Raw genomic sequence first — 19,584 nt, 5'->3', positions numbered from 1 at the left:
TCTGTGTCTGTGTTAATTGGTTTCCCTTTTCTTTGTTGAAGAGGGTCTGTGCAATCCTTCTGCCTAGTCCGCCATCTTGCCCCGCCTCCAAGGTAACTGAATATAAGATCAATTTACATTTCTATATGCCAATAACAAAAAAATAAGGAAATATAAAACAAGATTGTGAGCACTCCATCCTAGTGATGGACAACAGTGATTGCAGTTGTGAGAGCAGGAAAGAAGTGGCAGCAGTGCCTTTTCAGGGCAACAGGTAATAAATAGTACAGGGGTGTCCAGGACTAATGGTGAGACTTTACAAGCTTGCATTCTGCAAGCAACCCCTCTGCACAGACTTTCTGTGAGATGTGATATTTGGCTGCATTCCAGGCTGCTGCTTACCTTTATTTCTGTCAGCTTCCTAGCCTGGTTACACTGTGTAAGTGGGGGATCTATGACTTTTAACTAATCGTCTTTCAGTAAATTATTTTTTACTTTTTAGCCAGAGTCATTTTCTGTTAGTTATGACTAAGATCCTGACTGATACAGGTTGTATTTTATTAAAAAATAGCTTAATTGCTATATGTTGTTGTTGTTATGTGCTGTCGAGTCAACCCCGACTCATAGTGACCCCTCCTTGGGTTTCCGAGGCAGTATCACTATGGAAGTAGATTGCCCCTCTTCCTTCTGAGGAGTGGCTGGTGGGTTTGAACCATCAACCTTCTGGTTAGCAGTCAGGTGCCTTAGGCACTATGCTACCAGAGCTCCAGGTACCTACTTAAAGAGAACGGGCGATAAATATGGATGCACAGGGAGAGGTAGTCACAGGGAGGGGAGGGGAGGAGAGTTTTTTATGGTTGGGGATGGTAATCAGGGCATGAAATCAAATGTTCATGAACTGTTGAATGTAAAACAAATTTGCACCCAAAGCACAACATAAATAAATAAATATTATAAATGAATAATAAATATGGGTGCAGTACTACATGGCTAAATACAATGATGAGTTGTTAGAGATGAAATGAGTTTTTGAGGTCCAGTAAATCTGGATTCTTTACAAATTTAATGTTCTGTTGCACATTTTCCCCCTTGTTTATCAAGAGCCATCTCCATCTGGTGTGCCCCTAAACATTCAGAAGTGGTAGTCAGGCACTACCTAGTTCTTCCAATAAAAGTAGAGGATACAATCCTATAGTCCAGTTCCTTCTCTGATTCTTGGATTTCCTACTTTCTCTATTGTTCCAGTTGAATAGTTTTGTCTTAGATGGCCACTCATAAGCTTTTAAGACCTCAGACTCTGCTCCCCATACTGGGAAGTAGAATAAAGATAGTTTAACTTTTAATAGGTTTGTTATTAATTTTTTTTTCTTATGTGAAATAGTGTTTAAGTTCATTGTTTTTCATATGGATGTCCAGTTATTCCAGTACCATTTGTTGAAAACATTTCCTTTCCCTTTTGGATTGCTTTGGTGCCTTTGTTGAAAATCCAATGGCTGTCTAAGTGTAGATCTTTTTCTATTCTGTTTCATTGATCTTTGGTTTGATCCTTATGTCCTTTGCATTTCCATATACGTTTTAGAATACTATCATTTCTAGTATTTGGTATTATTTCATGGAGACAACTGCTTCAGTTGAGTGTCTTTTGTTTTTATCTTTTAAAATAATGGGAAATGTTTGGTTACAGTTTTTCTTATGTTTTGTTGCTATATGTATATTTAAAAAGCTGTTTTTTTAGTAAGCTTTGCTGTTCATTTCCCTCCTTTTTTCTTAATGTTTTTATGCAGTTGCTGTGTTGCTTTCTTTTTCATTAATCATCATTGAAGGAGATGGGGTTTTTCCTAGACCACTGGTTTACAGGTGCATGAGGGAACAGAGTAGTATTCCAGACTAGTTGTTGGTTTTGGGTGTTTTAATCAAAGACTCTGTCTTTGCTGTTTGTAAGCATAGCTAATCTGGGCAATTCTTCATGTTACCTGGTTATTGAAAACAAACTAGATCCCTTTTGAGCTTGAGAATTTTGGTTATTTATTTTAGTCTTACTGAAATGGAGCTTGTAGTTTTTGTGTTTGTTTCTCGCTGATAATTATATATGATTTCCAGGAGAAGTGGGAAATACGGTCAATATTGTATTCCTACCTAGAGTGCAAGTGGTTTGCTTTTTTCTATTTAGGCAGTTCAGTGTACTTTCAGCCAGGGTTTAGTTACATGAATGTTTTTCAACTTCTTTCTATCCCAGAACACCTGAAGACTACAATAGACTCAGAAACAGTGGCCTTCACTCTAGCTATGCTCTCATAATTAATTACCTGTTATATTTTTTTTTCAGTAAAGGAAAATGTACAGATTTCATTCTAAGTATTCTTTCATTCATTGTATGAGTATTTATTGAAATACTAAAATAAGGGGGTTACTGGAAGAGATTAAAAGATTCATTAGGCAATAGCATTGCTTCTAGATTGCAGTCTAGCATTACATAGGGTTATTTTTTTTTTTCCCTATACCACTAGCGGTCTATATGTGTTTTGCTTTTTTTTTAAAAAAAGAAAAAATTGAGTTATCCATGTACATAGGAGCTCTGGTAGCATAGTGGCTAAAGCACTTGACTGCTAACCAGAAGGCTGGTGGTTCAAACCAAACAGCCACTCCTCGGAAGGAAGGTTGGGCAATCCTGCTTCCGTAGTGATACTGCCTTGGAAACCCAAGGAGGGGTCGCTATGAGTCGGGGCCGACTCGATGGCACATAACAACAACCTGTACATAGGTAAAGAATCTATTAGTTCTACAAAGTTTTTATGTTAAACAGCAGTCTCCTGTCCTAATTCTTCCCATTTTTTTTTTTGTTACTATGTGAGTGTTAAAGTTCTCTCACTTTTTCATTTCCTCCTCTTTTCTCTTCCCCATTTTCTTCCCCTCTAAGAGAAACATTTTGAACTATGTTGGATTTTCAGCTGTAGCTAACTTACCATCAGGTAAAATAGAAAAACTCTCTATAAGATAGGGAAGTAGGAAGTACTACAGTTTTGGAGTCTAGGTTGGTGTGCTATTCAGTCAATATTCTTGGATCTTTTGAAAGAAGCAACTTTTGGTTTTATTGATTTCTTTAGCTTTATTGTTGTCTTCTATCATTAACTTCTTCTGTAATCTTTATTATTTTTTTTCTTCTGCTTCTCAGTTTGGTTTGCTCTCCTATTTCTAGATTTTAAAGTGAATGCTTAGATTATTGGTTGCAGATATTTCTTCTTTTCTAATGTAAGAATTTAAAGCTATAAATTTTCCTCTAAGCACTACTTTAGCTACATCCCATAAAATTTGATATGTTGTATTTTTATTTTTATTTAGGTCAAAACCAGAAAACCAAACTCACTGCTGTTGAGTCGATTTCGACTCATAGTGACCCCTTCTTGGGTTTCTGAGGTATCTCTGCAGAAGTAGATTGTCCAGTATTCCTTCTGAGGAGTGGTTGGTGGGTTTGAACCACCAGCCTTCTGGTTAGCAGTCAAATGTCTTAGGCACTATGCCATCAGAGCTCCTGTTCTAAATTCCCTTATAATTTCTTCTTTAACCCATAATACATTTAGAAAAGTACTGTTTAATTGATAACTATTTGTGGATTACCAAACATTCTTCTACTGTTGATTTCTAACAGATTCTAACTCATTTGGGGTCAGAGAGTACACTTCATTTGATTTCATCCTTTTGAATTTATCAATACTTGTTTCATGGCTTACCATGTGGTTTATCCTAGATAATGTTCTATGTGTGACTGAAAAGAATGTGGATTCTGCATTTGTTGAGTGGAGTGTTCTACAGATGACTGTTAGGTCAAGTTGGTTTACAGTGTTCTTCTGTATCCTTGAAGATTTTCTTTCTAGTTGCTCGTTGCTTCTATTTTTGATTTTAAATGATATATTACTATATTGATGTATCAGTAGTATTTTTGTTGTTGTTTGTAATCTTTCAGTGACTAGATTGTAAGAAATGTATGTATGCATTGATTATAAATCACACAAATACCTATTAGGAAGAAATTCTCTATATAATATTCCATAAAACCTGCTTGTAATTTAACAAATAATCACTGACAAAGTGATAAATTCTAGGGATATTGGTAGAATAAAAGTTTCTGCCCCATGAAATTTTCATTACAGAGAAGGACACTGTTTTGGTCACCTAGTGCTGCTCTGACAAGAAAATCCCACAAATGGAATGGCCTTAACACACAGGAGTTTATTCTTACAATTTGGAGACTTTAAGTCTGAGGTCAAAGTTTCAGGCTCTAGGGGCTGGGTGAAACCCCTCAACCTTGGGCTTCAGCTCTGCCTCCTATTCCCAGCCTGCTAAAGCTGGAGGCTTTTCTTCACTCAGCTCCTGGCTGCTGAGGTTGATGAGCTTAAGGTTTACAAGTTATAAGGCACAGTCCCAATATTACCAAACCACACAGCAGGCCATTCATTCGAGTCCATTGAAAGTCCCATGGTTGGCAGAGCATGGCAGGCTGCTGAACAGCGACGTGGCTACATGTAGGGTTCAAGGTGCCATAAGCTAGAGACCATTCCCAAATTTGCTGCTTATATACGGGAAGCAGACCACATCCCTAAAGCAGCTACTCAGCTGCTTGTTGTAGATCCCACCATGGAGCTGACTGCCAGTCTTGTCATAGGGAATAACTACCACCAGCTGCCCAGCCACTCAAGCAGGCCCAACCAAGTTGACATACCATTTTAACTACCACAGACACATAAACATACACTGTCATTAGATGGTAATAAGTACTGTGGTGAATAAATCAGAGTAAATAGGAAGACAGAATTTATTTAGCCAAAGATTGAAGGATGTACGTTTGAATAATCCAAGCAGAGGAACAGCATGTGCAAAGACTCTGAGGTGAGAGTATTATTTGGCACATTTTGTAGACTAGCTAGAGGCCTGTGTGACTAGAGCAGAGAAGGTGAGGGAGGGAGGCATGGACCAGATCACATAGGACACTCTGGGCTATTAAAAGAACTTTACTTTTTACCGTAAGTCATGGGTAGGCAGACTTTTCTATAAAAAACCAAATGGTAAATATTTTATGCTTTGTAAGCCATATTGTAATGTCACTATAGTCACCATTTCTTAAATATAGGGATGGATCATTTGGAGCACAGCACAGAGTAGACACTTCTAATAACATGACCAACAGGCCTTTATTACTCATGGAATGAACATAATCAGCCTAGAAGAAGTCCGACTCTTGTCCACAGGGTTAGATTGCATCCAAGCATGCCTCACTTATGTCTTGGGAGGAAAATGCCTAAGTTCCTCTCTCCCAGGATCAATTACTAATCAGACAGCCATGTCTATGTGCCAAATAGCATGTACACAGAGCAGCTAGAAGAAAGGATAATGGAAGAGGGCAATAAAAGGGAACCAAAGCTCATTGCCATTGAGTCAGTTCTGACTCATAGCAACACTGTAGGGCAGAATAGAACTACCCCACAGGATTTTCAAGGTTGTAATCTCTATGGAAAAAGATTGTCACATCTTTCTCCCATGGAGCATCTGGTAGGTTTGAACCACCACCCTTTTAGTAAGCAGCTGAGCACTTATATTGTGCCACCAGGGTACCTTAATAAAAGGTAAAAGGAGATAATATTACTGGAAGACCCCTCCCCCCCGCGGTTGGTAATGGACATAATTTATTGCCCTTTTTCAGGGTATTGTAAATTTACTGGTGCCAGAGAACAGCCCTTTCTCCCCCTTGCCCCACTAAGATAGCTTAACAGAGTTCTGGATTTCTTCAGAGGGCAGTCATATCCCCCTAAGGTACATACTTTAGCTAATGTCTATTAGTAGTAGTTATGTCCATTAGCAACTAGGGAGATGGGGATGGGCATTTATAGCACACGTGTGCATCCAAAATGTACAATCTCTATTTCAACTGTGTAACTATTCAACTCTACTTTGTGGTGCAAAACCAGCCATGGATAATGTGTAAATGAATCAATAGAGCTATGCTCCAATAAAATTCTGCTTTACAATAACATGCTGATTCCTGCAGTAAGTAAGATGGAAAGCCATTTGAGGATTTAGAGTTGCTCTTGCCGTCGAGTCAGTTTCGACTCAACAGAGACCCTATGTAAAACAAAGCACTGCCTGGTACTGAGCCATCCCGACAATCATTGCTCTGTTTGAGCCCATTGTCATAGCTACTGTAAGTACTTCATGTTGAGAATTTTCCTTTTTTTCTCTGACCTTCTATCGTACTAAGCATGATGTCCTTTTCCAGGGACTGGTCCCTTCTGGTAACATGTCCAAAGTACATGCGACAAAGTCTTACCATCCTCACTTCCAAGGAGTCTTATGGCTGATTTTTTTGTTCTTCTGGCAGCCCGTGCTATATTCAATATTCTTTGCCAATACCATCATTCAAATGAGAGAAGAGTTATTTGACATTTAAAAAAAATTTTTAAAGGGTACTTCTTTAAAAACTTTCTATTTTTAAATAATTTTTGATGTACAGAAAAGTTGTAAAAATAGTACAGAGAATATACCCTTCACCCAGATTCCCCTGATGTTAATAACTTATGTCAGTATAAACAATGATCAAAACCAGGGAATTAACATTGGTATAATACTATTGTTGTTGTTGTTGTTATGTGCCGTCGAGTCGGCCCCGACTCATAGCGACCCCTCCTTGGGTTTCCGAGGCAGTATCACTACGGAAGTAGGATTGCCCAACCTTAGGTAAACTATAGATTTTATTCAAGATTCACCAGTTTTTCTATATGTAATCATTTTTCTGTTCCAGGATCTAGTCCAGAATACCACACTACATTTTATTGTTCTCTCTCCTTAGTTTTCTTCTTTTAATGAGAGTTCTTTAGTCTTTTCTTGTCTTCATGAGGGCATACACTTTTGATGAGTTGAATAGTGCTCAATTATTTTGTGGAATGTCTGATACCTTCTCATGATAAGACTGTGGTTTTGTATTTTTGTCAAGAATGACACAATTTACGTTTTGAAAGGATCTGTTTTCAATGATAAGGGCAGAAGCAAGGAGACTACATAGCAAACTGCTGTAATAATTTAGGTAAAGCTTGGACTAACGTAATCTTTGAAGTGGTGAGACATAATCAATTTATGGTCATATTTTGAACTGAATAGATTATGATCAAAAAGTTTTTAGAACTGTCCTGTACTATCAACAGAGTATTTAAGAGAAGGGAAGGAAGAAAGACTATGTTACATGTATTGAAAATGAAGAAGTAGTCTTTTTTTTTTTTTCTTTCTCTTGTGTATCCTTTTAACTTCCTCTTTCTTAGTATTTTATTATCTTTCAACAGCTTGGCTGTTTTAGAAATTAGTAAAGTTGACTGGTATTTGTTAACCTTTGTTGATAAGTCTGCACTGAATTTAAAGTATCAAGATGGATAGAAATACTTTTTCCCTGGACTGTAGGAAAACAAAATTTATTGTGAGCTTCTAGCCCCATTCTGGCCCATGCTTGTCCTGTAGGTGCTTTTGATTTGTTACTTGCCCAAATTTTCTGGGATTCTCGTTGATTCCTTGTGTAAAATGACATCTGCTTCCAACCATGATGGATTAACAGGTCTAGACTTACTTTCTAGATTGACCCCAACAGAGTGTAAAAGGAGATTTGTAAGATTGGTTGTTTGAGTCCACCCAGAGGTGCCTTGGAAAAAATGCCTGGCAATCTACTTCCAAAAAGTCAGCAGGGTTTGAAAACCCTACAGAGAACAGTTCTTCTCTGAAACTCATGGGATCATTATGAATTGGAATTGACAGCAGATGGTTAAGAGATTGAACTAATCCACAAATAACTGTCTTCTAGAATGAAGCTCTTTAAAAGAAGACAATAAAATTGAGATACTCAACTACATAGCATTTGCAAATATGTAGTATCAAAAAAACTATTTGTGTGCCAACAAGCAAGAAATATAACTATAACCAGGGAAAAATTGGTAAATAGAAACAAACGTAAAAATGACAGGAATTACCAATAAAGACAACAAAGCAGTTACTATAAACATTTTCAAGCATTTAAAGAAAAATAAGAACACAATGAGTATTAAAATGGAAGGTATTTTTTAAAAAGAATCAAATGGAACTTACAGTAGTGAAAAATAACAACAGATTAGACGCTACAGAAAAAGTCATTGGACTTAAAAGACGTAACAATAGAATTTCAGAAATACAGAAAGAAAAAAAGACTAGGAAAAGGAAGAGCAATGTCTCAGTGACCTGTGGAAGAATGCTAATCGGTCTACCGTATGTGTGATTAGTTTTCTAGGAGAGGACAGAGAAGAAGTAAGGGCTAAAACTTTTAGTAATTTGAGAAAACTATAAACTCTTAGATCCAGGAAGCTCAATGAACTCTAAGGAGAATAAGTACAAAGAAAATCACTCTGAGGCATGTCATAATCAAGTTGCTAAAAGAGGTCTTAAAAGCAGGCCAAAAAAAAAAAAAAAAGACATTATATATAGAACCAGAAAGGAAGAATACTGTAGATTCTTGTTAGAAATTGTGTAAGTCAGAAGTAATGGAACATCTGTAATGTGCTAAAGGAGAAAACCTGTCTACCTAGAATTCTTTATTCAGCTGAAAATATTCTCCAAAAATGAAGACAGAATAAAAACTTGTTAGACAAAACTGAAAGAATTGGTTGCCAACGGACCAGCATTACAAAAATGTTAAAGAAAGTAAGTTCTTTAGGTGGAAGGAAAATGATATGGTGTAGAAACTTGGACCTATCCAAAGTAATGAAGAATACCAAAAATAGTAAATATGGAGGTGATACAAAAGCTTTTTTTTTTTTTAAATTTTTTTCATTTCATTAAAAGATAATTGTTTAAAGTGAGAATAATAATGTATTGTGGGGTTCATAACATATAGAAGTAAATTCTATGACATCAAGAACACAGTGGACCAAATATACCAAATCTGTTGCCATCGAGTCAGTTCTGCCTCATGGCAAAACCCATGTGTTAAAGAGTAGAATTGCCCCATAGAGTTTTCTTGGTTATAATAATCTTTATGAAAGCAAGTTGCCAGGCCTTTCTTCCCTGCCACAGAGTGTGGGTTTGAACCACTCACCTTTAAATTAGTAGTCAAGCATGAACTGTGCCCCCAACAAGAGCACAAAGGACAGAAGGAGAGAAGTTGAAATATACTGTCTTTTAAAGCTCTAATATTATACATGCATTGGTATAATACCATATAAAATAGACTGAAATAAACTATAGATGGCTATTGTAAACACAAAAAAAAGAAAGAGCCAATAAGTGAATTGGTGAAACATAATCTAAAAAATACTTATTTAAAATAGAATACTAAAAAATTCTCAATCCTTAAGAATGCAGGAGGAGAGGAATAAAGAAACAAAGAATATTTGTGACAAATAGAAAACAAATAGCAAGACAGTAGATTTAAAAATTATAAGATTTGTATCTTATAATTACAATTAAAAGACAGATTTTCAGACTAAATAAAAAAGCAAGGCCCAAACGTATGCTTAAAATAGAAAATTATATCATGTAAACACTAATCTTAAGAAAGGTGGAGTGCCACATTAATATCAGACAGCATAGACAGCGTAAACCAGGAATATTACCAAGGATAAGCAGGGGTACTTCATGATAGTGAATCAATTCATCAGGAAGACAAAACAATTCAAAATGTGTATGTAACTAACAACCAAGTGTCAAAGTACATGAAGGAAAAACTAAGAAAAATGAAAGGAAGAATAGACAAATTCACAATCTTTGTTGGAGATTTCAGCAGTAATTTCTTTTTAGTATTTGACAGAACAAGTAAAAAGTAAGTAAGGATAGAGAATTGAACAACACTATCAACTTAATGATATAAAGTCATAAGAGGTTATTTAAAATGCAGCCATCACAGGTGGTGGATACCATCTTCATTTTTATGACCTCTTTCCAGAGACCACCTTATGGCTACTTCAATTTTTGTTTCACCAGGATGTAAGTCAAATACAACCATGCTAGCTAAACTTTTCTGCTGAGCATCCCATTGATCCGGTGTTTCCAGTTTGTACATATGTAGTATATTTATAGATGAATTACCTATATGATATATTAATGTATATCACCTAAAACTTATCAAAAACAGAAAAATTTAAAATGTGATACATTCCAGTGGATTTTTCCCCCTAAATTTTAGTTATCTTGTGGATTATCCAGTGGATTATTTTATACATCCCCTTGTTTGTAGGTATAGGCACAGCGTGATGAGCATATCAACTAAATTGCATTCTTTTTATTTCCCAATTTTTTTTTCAGATTTGAATAGACATACGTACCAGACTTAGGTTTAAATATCAAATCTTCAGAGACACTTTCTCTGACTGTCCTGTTTAAATAGATTACCTCTGTTCTTCTCTGTTATTGCCTTGTGTTTTTATTAAAAACACTTAATATATACTCAGAGTTACATATTTTATTTTTCATTTTTATTTTCATGACAGTGGTGAAAAATAAAATAAAAAACACTAGTTTTAAGTTCTATAGGCAGAGATCTTGTCTATTTTATTTTCAGTCTATACTCAGAGTTTGATGCTAGCGTTACAAGATGTTTGTATATATGCATGTATGTACATATTATGTGTATAAGTATGTCCCATCTCATGGTGTAGTCACCAAGTAAATATTAGCAGAATGAAATGACTAGAAAGTAAATGGTAGATTTATATATAAGAGCATTTTTTAAAACCAGTTTTTACCTTCAAATTATTTAAGGTTCAGTATTTTTTATTTTATGTTCTGTTTTTTATCTACTGCTTAAAATTTCTTCCTTATTTTCATTTGGTTAACTTGTTTGTTTTACAGAAACTTCTAGTCCCTGACATTTGCAACCTTTGTTTATTTTTCATAGGAGCAGGCCTCTTTATGTTTTATTCTTTGGAACATTGGTAATAAATTCCTATGATTTATTACAAAAATATCCCTTCACTCAAACTTCTATTTAGCTACCCGATTTTCTTTTTTAAAAAGTGTGCAGCATTGGGGCAAATTGTAGTCAATGTCATGAGACAAAGTGTATGTGGACTGTTGTATGAAAAGTGAATTTGCTCTGTAAATTTTCACCCAAATCACAATAAAAAAAAGGATGCAGTTTTGTAAATTTTATTTATGATTTATTTAAATTTTAAAATATTAACATGCAGTGTAAAAAGTATTTATATCTTTAATGTATGTGCTATGTTCTTTGTAAGTGTACAGTGTTGTGCCTTTCTCCTTTATTAATCATTAATACCACTGAACATCCCAGCTATTGCATAATCAAAAGTAGTAGTAGAAGTTATTTTATATATTGATTGGTTTTAATTGAAAGTTTCCCTGAAATCAGTTGACTTTGTTGCATTTCCCTGACTGCCATGACATTTCTTGGAAATGTATTTTTTACAGATGATAGTGTAAAAAATATTGATTTAAAATAATGCAGATTGGAATTTATCTATTTTATTTACTACTGTTGTTTCATACAATTTATACACTATTGGCGATGCTTAAGCAAAGAAAACTGTTGTGTTTATGTGTTAGTGAATTGTCATCAATCATAGTGGTTTATTTCATCCTACTCTTGTTGTTGTTGTTGTTGTTGTTATGTGCCGTCGAGTCAGCCCTGACTCATAGCGACTCCTCCTTGGGTTTCCGAGGCAGTATCACTACTCTTATACTTCTTAAATTTTCCCTTCTCTAAGAACAGCCAAGTGAGTGACTTGTACTCCCAGAGTTCTGTAGGTGTACAACCTGAGATAGTTGGTTTTTTACATTTAAGTTTATCAGTTAGGGTTGTTTGTTTGTTTATTGTATCAGTTTTATTGAGATATAATTCACATGCCATATAGTTTACCCATAGAGTGTACAATTCAGTGTAGCCTTTAGTATGTTAACAGACTTGTGCACCCATCACCACAGTCAATTTTAGAACATTTGCATCACTTCAGAAGGAAACTCTGCACCTCTTAGCACTCAGCCCTCAATTCTCTATTCCCTCTAGCCTGGGTTCTGGAGATTTCATATTAATGGAATCATGCAGTGTGTAGTGTTTTGTGACTGGCTTCTTTCACTTAGCATATTTTCAAGGCTCATCTGTGTCATAGCATGTATCATTAATATCACTTAGTTTTTAGATAAAAATAATTAATTTTCTTTAACCATGAATAACACTTGAAATGCCGTTTCTCCTTTTGTTTTTATGACCTTCCCATCTATCTCAAACATATCATTTGCACATGGTTGTTAGGGTCCACCAATTTTGACTCCTATACTCCTGGAGTATACTTATCCCAGTTTTAGATGCACAGATACATTCTGAGAATCAGTGAAAGCCTTTTAAAAAACCTCTACATGTCTTTGAGAAAGATCTCAGGGAGAAGTACTCTATTAAAGTAAGCAAGATCTCAATGACTGCCTGTCTTTGGTGCCAACATTTAAGAGGGGAGGGAAGAGATAAGTAGAAGCCCTAATGGAGACAAAGATTGGCTTGACTGTGTGTTTCTAGGCCAGTTACAGGTTTATCTTTCTTCAGGAACTCCCCAAACAGTTCCCTTAGCTGACATCAGAAAGGATTGATTCTGTTATGTAAAAGGGACCCAGATTACAGTTGTTTAAGTGAATCCTTATTAGTTGCTAATTAACATGCAACATAAAGATTATGTGTGGTATTATATATGAACCACTTTATTTAAAGAATTTTATGACATGTTAATAACAAATCTATGTTCACATAAACGTATGCTTCCTGGTTCTGCTCTTGGACAATCTACTGGAGGACAAGGAGCTTGTCGCATTTATCTTTGTATTCTTGTTTCCTTGGACAGGCAAATCACTGACCCTGAATAAATATGTAATTAGCTGAATTTCAGGTTGCTGCTAAATACATTATAGTTTATATAAACCATGCTTGAACGTGTTTTCCAAAATTATAGCCTGGCAAGTGGTAAGATATTATTCATTGGTTGTTATTAGATGCTGTCGAGTAGGCTCTGACTTACAGCGACTCAACAGAATGAAACACCGCCCAGTCATGTGCCTTCCTCACAATCCTTGCTATACTTGAGCCCTTTGTTGCGGCCACTGTGTCAATCCATCTTGTTCAAGGTCTACCCCTTTTTCACTGACCTTCTACTTTACCAAGTATGATACCCTTCTCCGGAGAATGGTCCCTTCTGACAACATGACCAAAGTAGGTGAGATGAAGTCTGGCCATTCTCACTTACAAGGAGTATTCTAGCTGCAGTTCTTCCAGGACAGATTTGTTCGTTCTTCTGGCAGTCCATGGTATTTTCAGTATTCTTCATCAACACCCTAATTCAGAGGCATCAACTCTTCTTCTGTCTTCATTATTCATTGTCCAGCTTTCACATGCATATGAGGTGATTGAAAATACTATGACTTGGGTTAGGTATACCTTAATTTTCAAAGTGACATCTGTGCTTCTTAACACTTGAAAGAGATCTTTTGCAGCGGATTTGCTCAGTGCAATAGGACATTTGTTGGTTAAACATATGGATAATAGTTGATTAAAACAGAGGTTACAAATATATGGGCTTCTTAGGGAATAACAGAGAGTTTTGAGCTGTGTTCCTGTTATATCTCCATAGTTCTTTGTTAAGAGTTTGAAGGATGTGGTCTTAAGAAGATAATCTCACTCCTAAGCCTTTAAATTTAACAATAAAGATTGGACTTTCTTTCAATAAGCAGAAATTAAACTTAAAGTCATTTTTTTAGAAAATCTGTTACAGAACAGCTTTTTGTAATTCATATATATTTTTTTTTATTTCTAGGGTTAATTTTCCTCAAGTATTAAGTGTTTTTGACAGTCTTCATAGCATATATGTTGATGGTTTTTAACAATTGAGGATTTTAATATAAATTGTTACTCTTTAAAATCAATAGGGAGTATTGTATATTCACTAATATATAATTTAAAAATATGCAGTTCTGATAAATGTTTGCTTCTAACTGTGGATATTAAAATGCTCTTGATTTGAGTTGTCAATATTGGTATAACAATAATAAAAATAATACAGTATAGAAACAACAGATTTTTAGTTATAATGTTCTCATTTAATCCTCAGAGTCTCTGAGATATTTTTTTTTCTTCTTTAAACAAGGTAGGAAACTGAGGCTAAGAGAAATGTCTTCAAATTATACAGAAAAGTAGCTACAGAGACAAATCTTAAACCTAGGTTTTATGATTTCAAGTGGGAAAATCTTTCTCCATAGCATGCAGCATCTGTCGTTTATTTACTTTTTATGGTTTGGATATTAGAAGTAGTAGAAAAGTTTCTGTCCTCAGTTTTTCTGTTGACTTCAACATAAAAAAAACTAAAACTAAATCTGTTGCTGTTGAGGTGATTCCAACTCATAGGGGACCCTATAGGACAGAGTAGAACCTCCCCATAGGGTTTCCAAGGCTGTAAATCTTTATGGAAGCAGACGGCCACATCTTTCTCCAGAGAACAGATGGTGGGTTTGAACCACTTACCTTTTGGTTAGCAGTCTAGTGCTTAACCACTGTGCCACCAGGGTTCCTTAAAACCAAACTTTTTGCCATCAGACCAGTTCCAACTTGTAGTATATCAACATGTTGTTAATTGCCTTGAGTCGGTTCTGACTCATCGTGACCTTATGATGGAATGAAACACTGCCTGGTCCTGCACCATCCTCACAGTTGTTTCTATGCTTGAGCCCATCATTGCAGTCACGGTGTCAATCCGTCTAATTGAGAGTCTTCCCTTTTTCCATTGACCCTCTACTTTATCAAGCATGATACCCTTCAGGCACTGGTCCCTTCTGACAATATGACCTCAGTATGTGAAACGATGTCTGGCCATTCTCTCTTCTAAGGAACATTCTGGCTGCTTTTCTTCCAAGACATATTTGTTTGTTCTTCTGGGAATCCATGGTACATTCAAAACTCTTCGCCAGTACCACAATTCAGATGCATCACTTCTTCAGTCTTCTTTGTTCATTGTCCAGCTTTCACGCATATATGGCTATTAAAAATACCGTGGTTTGAGTCAGGTGCACCTTAGTCTTCAGAGTGACATCTTTGCTCTTTAACACTTTAAAGAAGTCTTTTGCAGCAGATTTGCCTGGTGAAATACTGTCCTCTGGTTTTTTGACTGCTGCTTCCATGGGTGTTGATTGTGAATCCAAGTAAAGTGAAGTCCTTCATAATTTCAGCCTTTTCTCCATTTATCCTGATTTTGCTTATTAAGCGTAGATAATTGAAAATAATGAGAACTTAAAAATCTGTTTACTGTATTAAACCAAAAAAAACCAAACTCACTGCTGTCGAGTCAGTTCTGACTCCTGCTTAGCAGTCAGATGTCTTAGGCACTATGCCACCAGAGCTCCTGCTTACTGTTTTAGTAAGTACTAAATGGCATATAGTGGTTTAATACAAAAATGTGGTAAAATGGAACAGTACAGAAATGCAGACCATAAATTATTTGAAAACCTAATACTTTCAAAAAATATTTTGGTCAATTTTGAGTTCAGTATTAAAAAGTTAAATAATAATATAAAAACATGAATGTGGGTACAATTTTTTTTTCTTTCCCAGACAGATATTGAATATGTACATGGTGTTGTAGCCAACCTGGAGAAAGAGTAAGTTCCTCTTAATAATGGAAATGAAAATATTTTGATTAATATTATTTCTTGACTTTTTGCTAACAGAAAATGCCTTGCTTTCTATTCATTTTTCTGTGGACTTCACTGTTCATTGGACCACCTGTTATTTAGTCTTTTCCATTGTCATAAAGTTGGTACATGTATAGCCAATTATCTAATGGGATAAATTGGTATATCTTAATATAAGCTAGAAAAGACTTGAACTGTCATATGTATGTAACATACCAAATAACATTCTTTAATCCTGAAGACAGCGAATAAATAAAAAGTCAAATGACATTACTTAAATCAGCCTTTTCTTTCTTTACTTACTGAGCAAAAATTTTTATGCTTCCTGAGCAGATAGTCATGTAACAGTTTCAGACTTCAATGTTAAACTCTATCTAAATCTGTTTTTTCATTATGCAAAGCTTGAGTACCAATTCACTGTGAGCAAGGAACACAGTAGTAACAGAGGAAAGTTCAGTAAGTTTCAGGTATCAAAATTTATTATAATATTGCCTTAGTAGTTATAATAATGATATCCTGAAAATTGGTCTTTGACACGGTTTTCCTGATTGAATTGTATCTTTTTTTGTCTCACATAACCATATCTGACTTAAAAAGGAAAAGCAAGAGAAACAATCATTATTTGCTAACTATAGACTTAATGTTAAAACCTGTGGGTTTTTTTTTTTTTTTTTAATGTTCATAGTTTAAGATTAGTTTGTTAGATGTTCCTCAAATGCTGAATTTCTTGGCAATATTTATTTATATAAGCAGAGTTTAGTATAGACTCCTTAAACAAAAACAAAGGTACATGCCAATAATTATTGGTCCCCCTTCTTGTAGACCATCTGGGCAGGTCTGTGGGACTTATTAGTGATTCTGTTGATGCACTTCTTTCATGGTGTCGGAAACCAAGCCCAGGGGGTGGCAATAGGGGGAAACTATAATCACGCACTAAGATCATTTGTGCAAATATACGTAGTTAGCACAAGTGTTTTGTAAAGATTCATAGAAATAGACCAATGGAGGAAGTAAACATGAAGGAAATTACATTTGAGTCTGTAAAGACTAATTTAAAAACAGAGTTTCCCAACCTCAGCACTGTTGACATGTTGGGCTGGATAATTCTTTGTCATGAGGTGCTGTCCCGTGCATTGTAGAACGTGTACCAGAATCTCTGGCCTCTGCCTACTAGATGCCTGTCAGTAGCACAGAGCGCTGTTGTGACCGAAATATCTCCAGACATTGCTAAATGTCCCATGAGGGACAAAATTGCCCCTATTTGGGAAACACTGGTTTCAAATGACATATAGTCTATAACCCACACCTAAAACTTCCTGAAAACTGAAAAACTTTTGTTTTTGCCTGGATACATGTATTAGTTATACACACAGACATACATTGATTTGTTTCTCTGCAATCCTTTGTTTTCTGTGAGACCTTGAATTGTTTATTTTAAATACTGATACTCTCTAGGAATGTAATGCCTGCAGTTGGCCCAGGATTTCTATGCTGTTCAAAAAGCATAGTGACATTTCTCTCTCTTTTTTTTTTAATTTGTGATTGAGTGAAAGTTTAAAGAGCAAATTCATTTTCCATACAACAGTTCAAACACATTTTGTTTCGTGACATTGATTACAATTCCCACAATGTACCAACTCTCTTCCCACTTCCTCCCTGTGGTTACCTTTTCCCTGTGTCCTTCTTTCCTAAGGCATAGTGGCATTTTAGAGTGTTTTTTAAAGCATTATTTAAAAGAAAGAAAAAAAACTTTTGCTATCAGAATAATCTGTATTTTCTGGTAAATAAATGATGAACTAGTTCATTTAACACATTAAATATCGTATCTTGCTTCAAATGATTACTGATATGTTTGTGTTAAACATACTAAATTGAGCATTAAGACAATAAAATCCCAAAGAACTTAAATTAGCTAACCTTTCTCATGATAGATTTTCTAAAGAAATCAGTTCTGGCCTGGTGGAAGTAATATCACCTCCTGAAAGCTATTATCCTGACTTGACAAACTTAAAGGAGACATTTGGAGACTCAAAAGAAAGAGTAAGGTGAGCCACGTGTTGTTTAAAATCCTCTACCTTTGTGAGTATAATACTTAAAATACTTGATAATTATAGTTCTTATTTAATGAAGGTTTAAAAAAGTTTATGATTTTTTAAAAAGAAGTTTAGGATTGAATTTGATACAAAAGTTTAGGTAGTCTCTAGATTCAGAACAGTTTTTGAGGTATATTCTGAAGAAGTTAACGTTGTATCTTTTTTTTATTAATTTTCAATGAAGTTTTTTGATTTTTAAAAAATAAGCCTTTTATTGATTTGGGTGAAAGTTTATGGAGCAAATCAATTTTCCATTCAACTATTCACACACATACTGTTTCATGTCATTGACAGTACTCCTCTCAATGTAACATCACTCCTCCCATGTCCTCCCTGTATTTTCCTTTGCTTTACCTTCTTCTTTCCTAACATATCTTGCCTTCAAAACTTCGGTCTGGGCAAATGCAGCCCTTTGGATCATAAATGGTTAATGTCTTAAGGAGTGTGTACCTCCCTAATGTTATTGTTCACCTTATAGACTTTTCTAGGAGTTCTCGTGGTGTAAAACCTAAGGCATTTGACTGCTAACCAAAAGGCTGGAGGTTCAAACCCACCAGCCACTCCTCAGAAGGAAGATTGGGCAATCTACTGTAGTGATACCACCTCAGAAACCCAAGGAGGGATCACTATGAGTTGGATCCAATTCCACAGCATTGAAGTTTTTTTTTTTTTTAAATAGACTTTTCTACTGTTTGGCTGAAAATTGAACCATGAGGGTGAGTTCAGGTACAGGTCCGAAGAGTGATCAAGGGCCATAGTCTAGGAGTTCCATTAGTCTCTGTCCAACCAGTAAGCCTGGTCTTTTTTATAATTTTGAGTTTCGTTCCACATTTTTCTCCCACTCTATCCAGGACCCTCTAATGTGATCCCTTTAAGAGCAAGTGGTAGTGGAAGCCGGGAACCATCTAGTCTTTCTGGTCTCAGGGTTGTAGAAGCTGAACATTACGTGGTCCATTGGTCCTTTGCACTAATTGCTTCCATTGGGTATTTGATTATCTCCACTCTTCTTTGTTCTAGATCATGAAAGACCCATAGTTGACCTTAGATGGCTTGATGCAAGTTTTTAAGAGCCCAATTGCTACTCAGCAAAGTAGGATGTAGAACATTTTCTCTGCGGATTACATTGTGCCAATTGACCTAGATGTCTCCCAAGACTGTGGTCCTGAGTCCCTAGGTCCAACAACTCACTCCTTCACAGGTTTTGATTATGACTAAGAAGTTTTCATAACTTTGCCCCCTGTATGTTCTAGTATATTCATGGATATATTTGCAGCATACGTACATATATATGTAGAAGTAGCCTCTATCAGACTTACAGATATTCATTGGTATAGTCCCATTCTCTTTCCCACACCTGTTCAGCTTGCATGTCTATATATCCACTTATAGATTACTGATTATTGTTATTACTGTTATAGCAGGATTATGTATGAATTAGTATTTACTTCTGTTACCTTTAACTCTTGTACTCTTCGCACTGTCTTCCTTTCCTTGATCACTTTGTGCTGACCTTTCCCTTAATGTATATTGCCTTCCCCTTTATCCAAATTAGTATGTGTCTATCCTCTAATTTTCTTGCCCTCCCTCCCCTCTCACCTCCGGTACCATCAAAGAATAATTCTATTTTTGTGAAAACTTTTTCTTGACTTTTTACAATAGTGGTCTCATACAATATTAGTCCTTTTATGATTGACTTTAAAAAATTTCTTTTTTTTTTTTAATTGTGATTTGGGTGAAGATTTACAGAGCAAATTCACTTTCCATACAGGAGTTCACATATACTTTGTCTCATGTCATTGACCAGAGTTTATCACAATGCAACAGCTCCCTTCCC

At 35.5% G+C, this 19,584-nt stretch overlaps 1 protein-coding gene across 1 annotated transcript in view; it reads left to right on the top strand.

The window, feature by feature from the left end:
* MGAT4A (alpha-1,3-mannosyl-glycoprotein 4-beta-N-acetylglucosaminyltransferase A) overlaps positions 1–19,584 on the top strand; it is a 173,290-nt gene that overhangs the window by 94,543 nt on the left and 59,163 nt on the right. The window contains exons 5-6 of the mRNA XM_007959460.2: positions 15,578–15,624; positions 17,589–17,702. Of these exons, the coding sequence (XP_007957651.1) occupies positions 15,578–15,624; positions 17,589–17,702 (161 nt within the window). The remainder of the gene's footprint in view (positions 1–15,577; positions 15,625–17,588; positions 17,703–19,584) is intronic.

Source organism: Orycteropus afer, unplaced genomic scaffold, assembly GCF_000298275.1.
Source record: "Orycteropus afer afer isolate SDZICR_OR568_19922 unplaced genomic scaffold, OryAfe1.0 scaffold00017, whole genome shotgun sequence".
Lineage (NCBI taxonomy): Eukaryota > Metazoa > Chordata > Mammalia > Tubulidentata > Orycteropodidae > Orycteropus > Orycteropus afer.
This window is presented reverse-complemented; position numbering and strand designations above follow the sequence as displayed.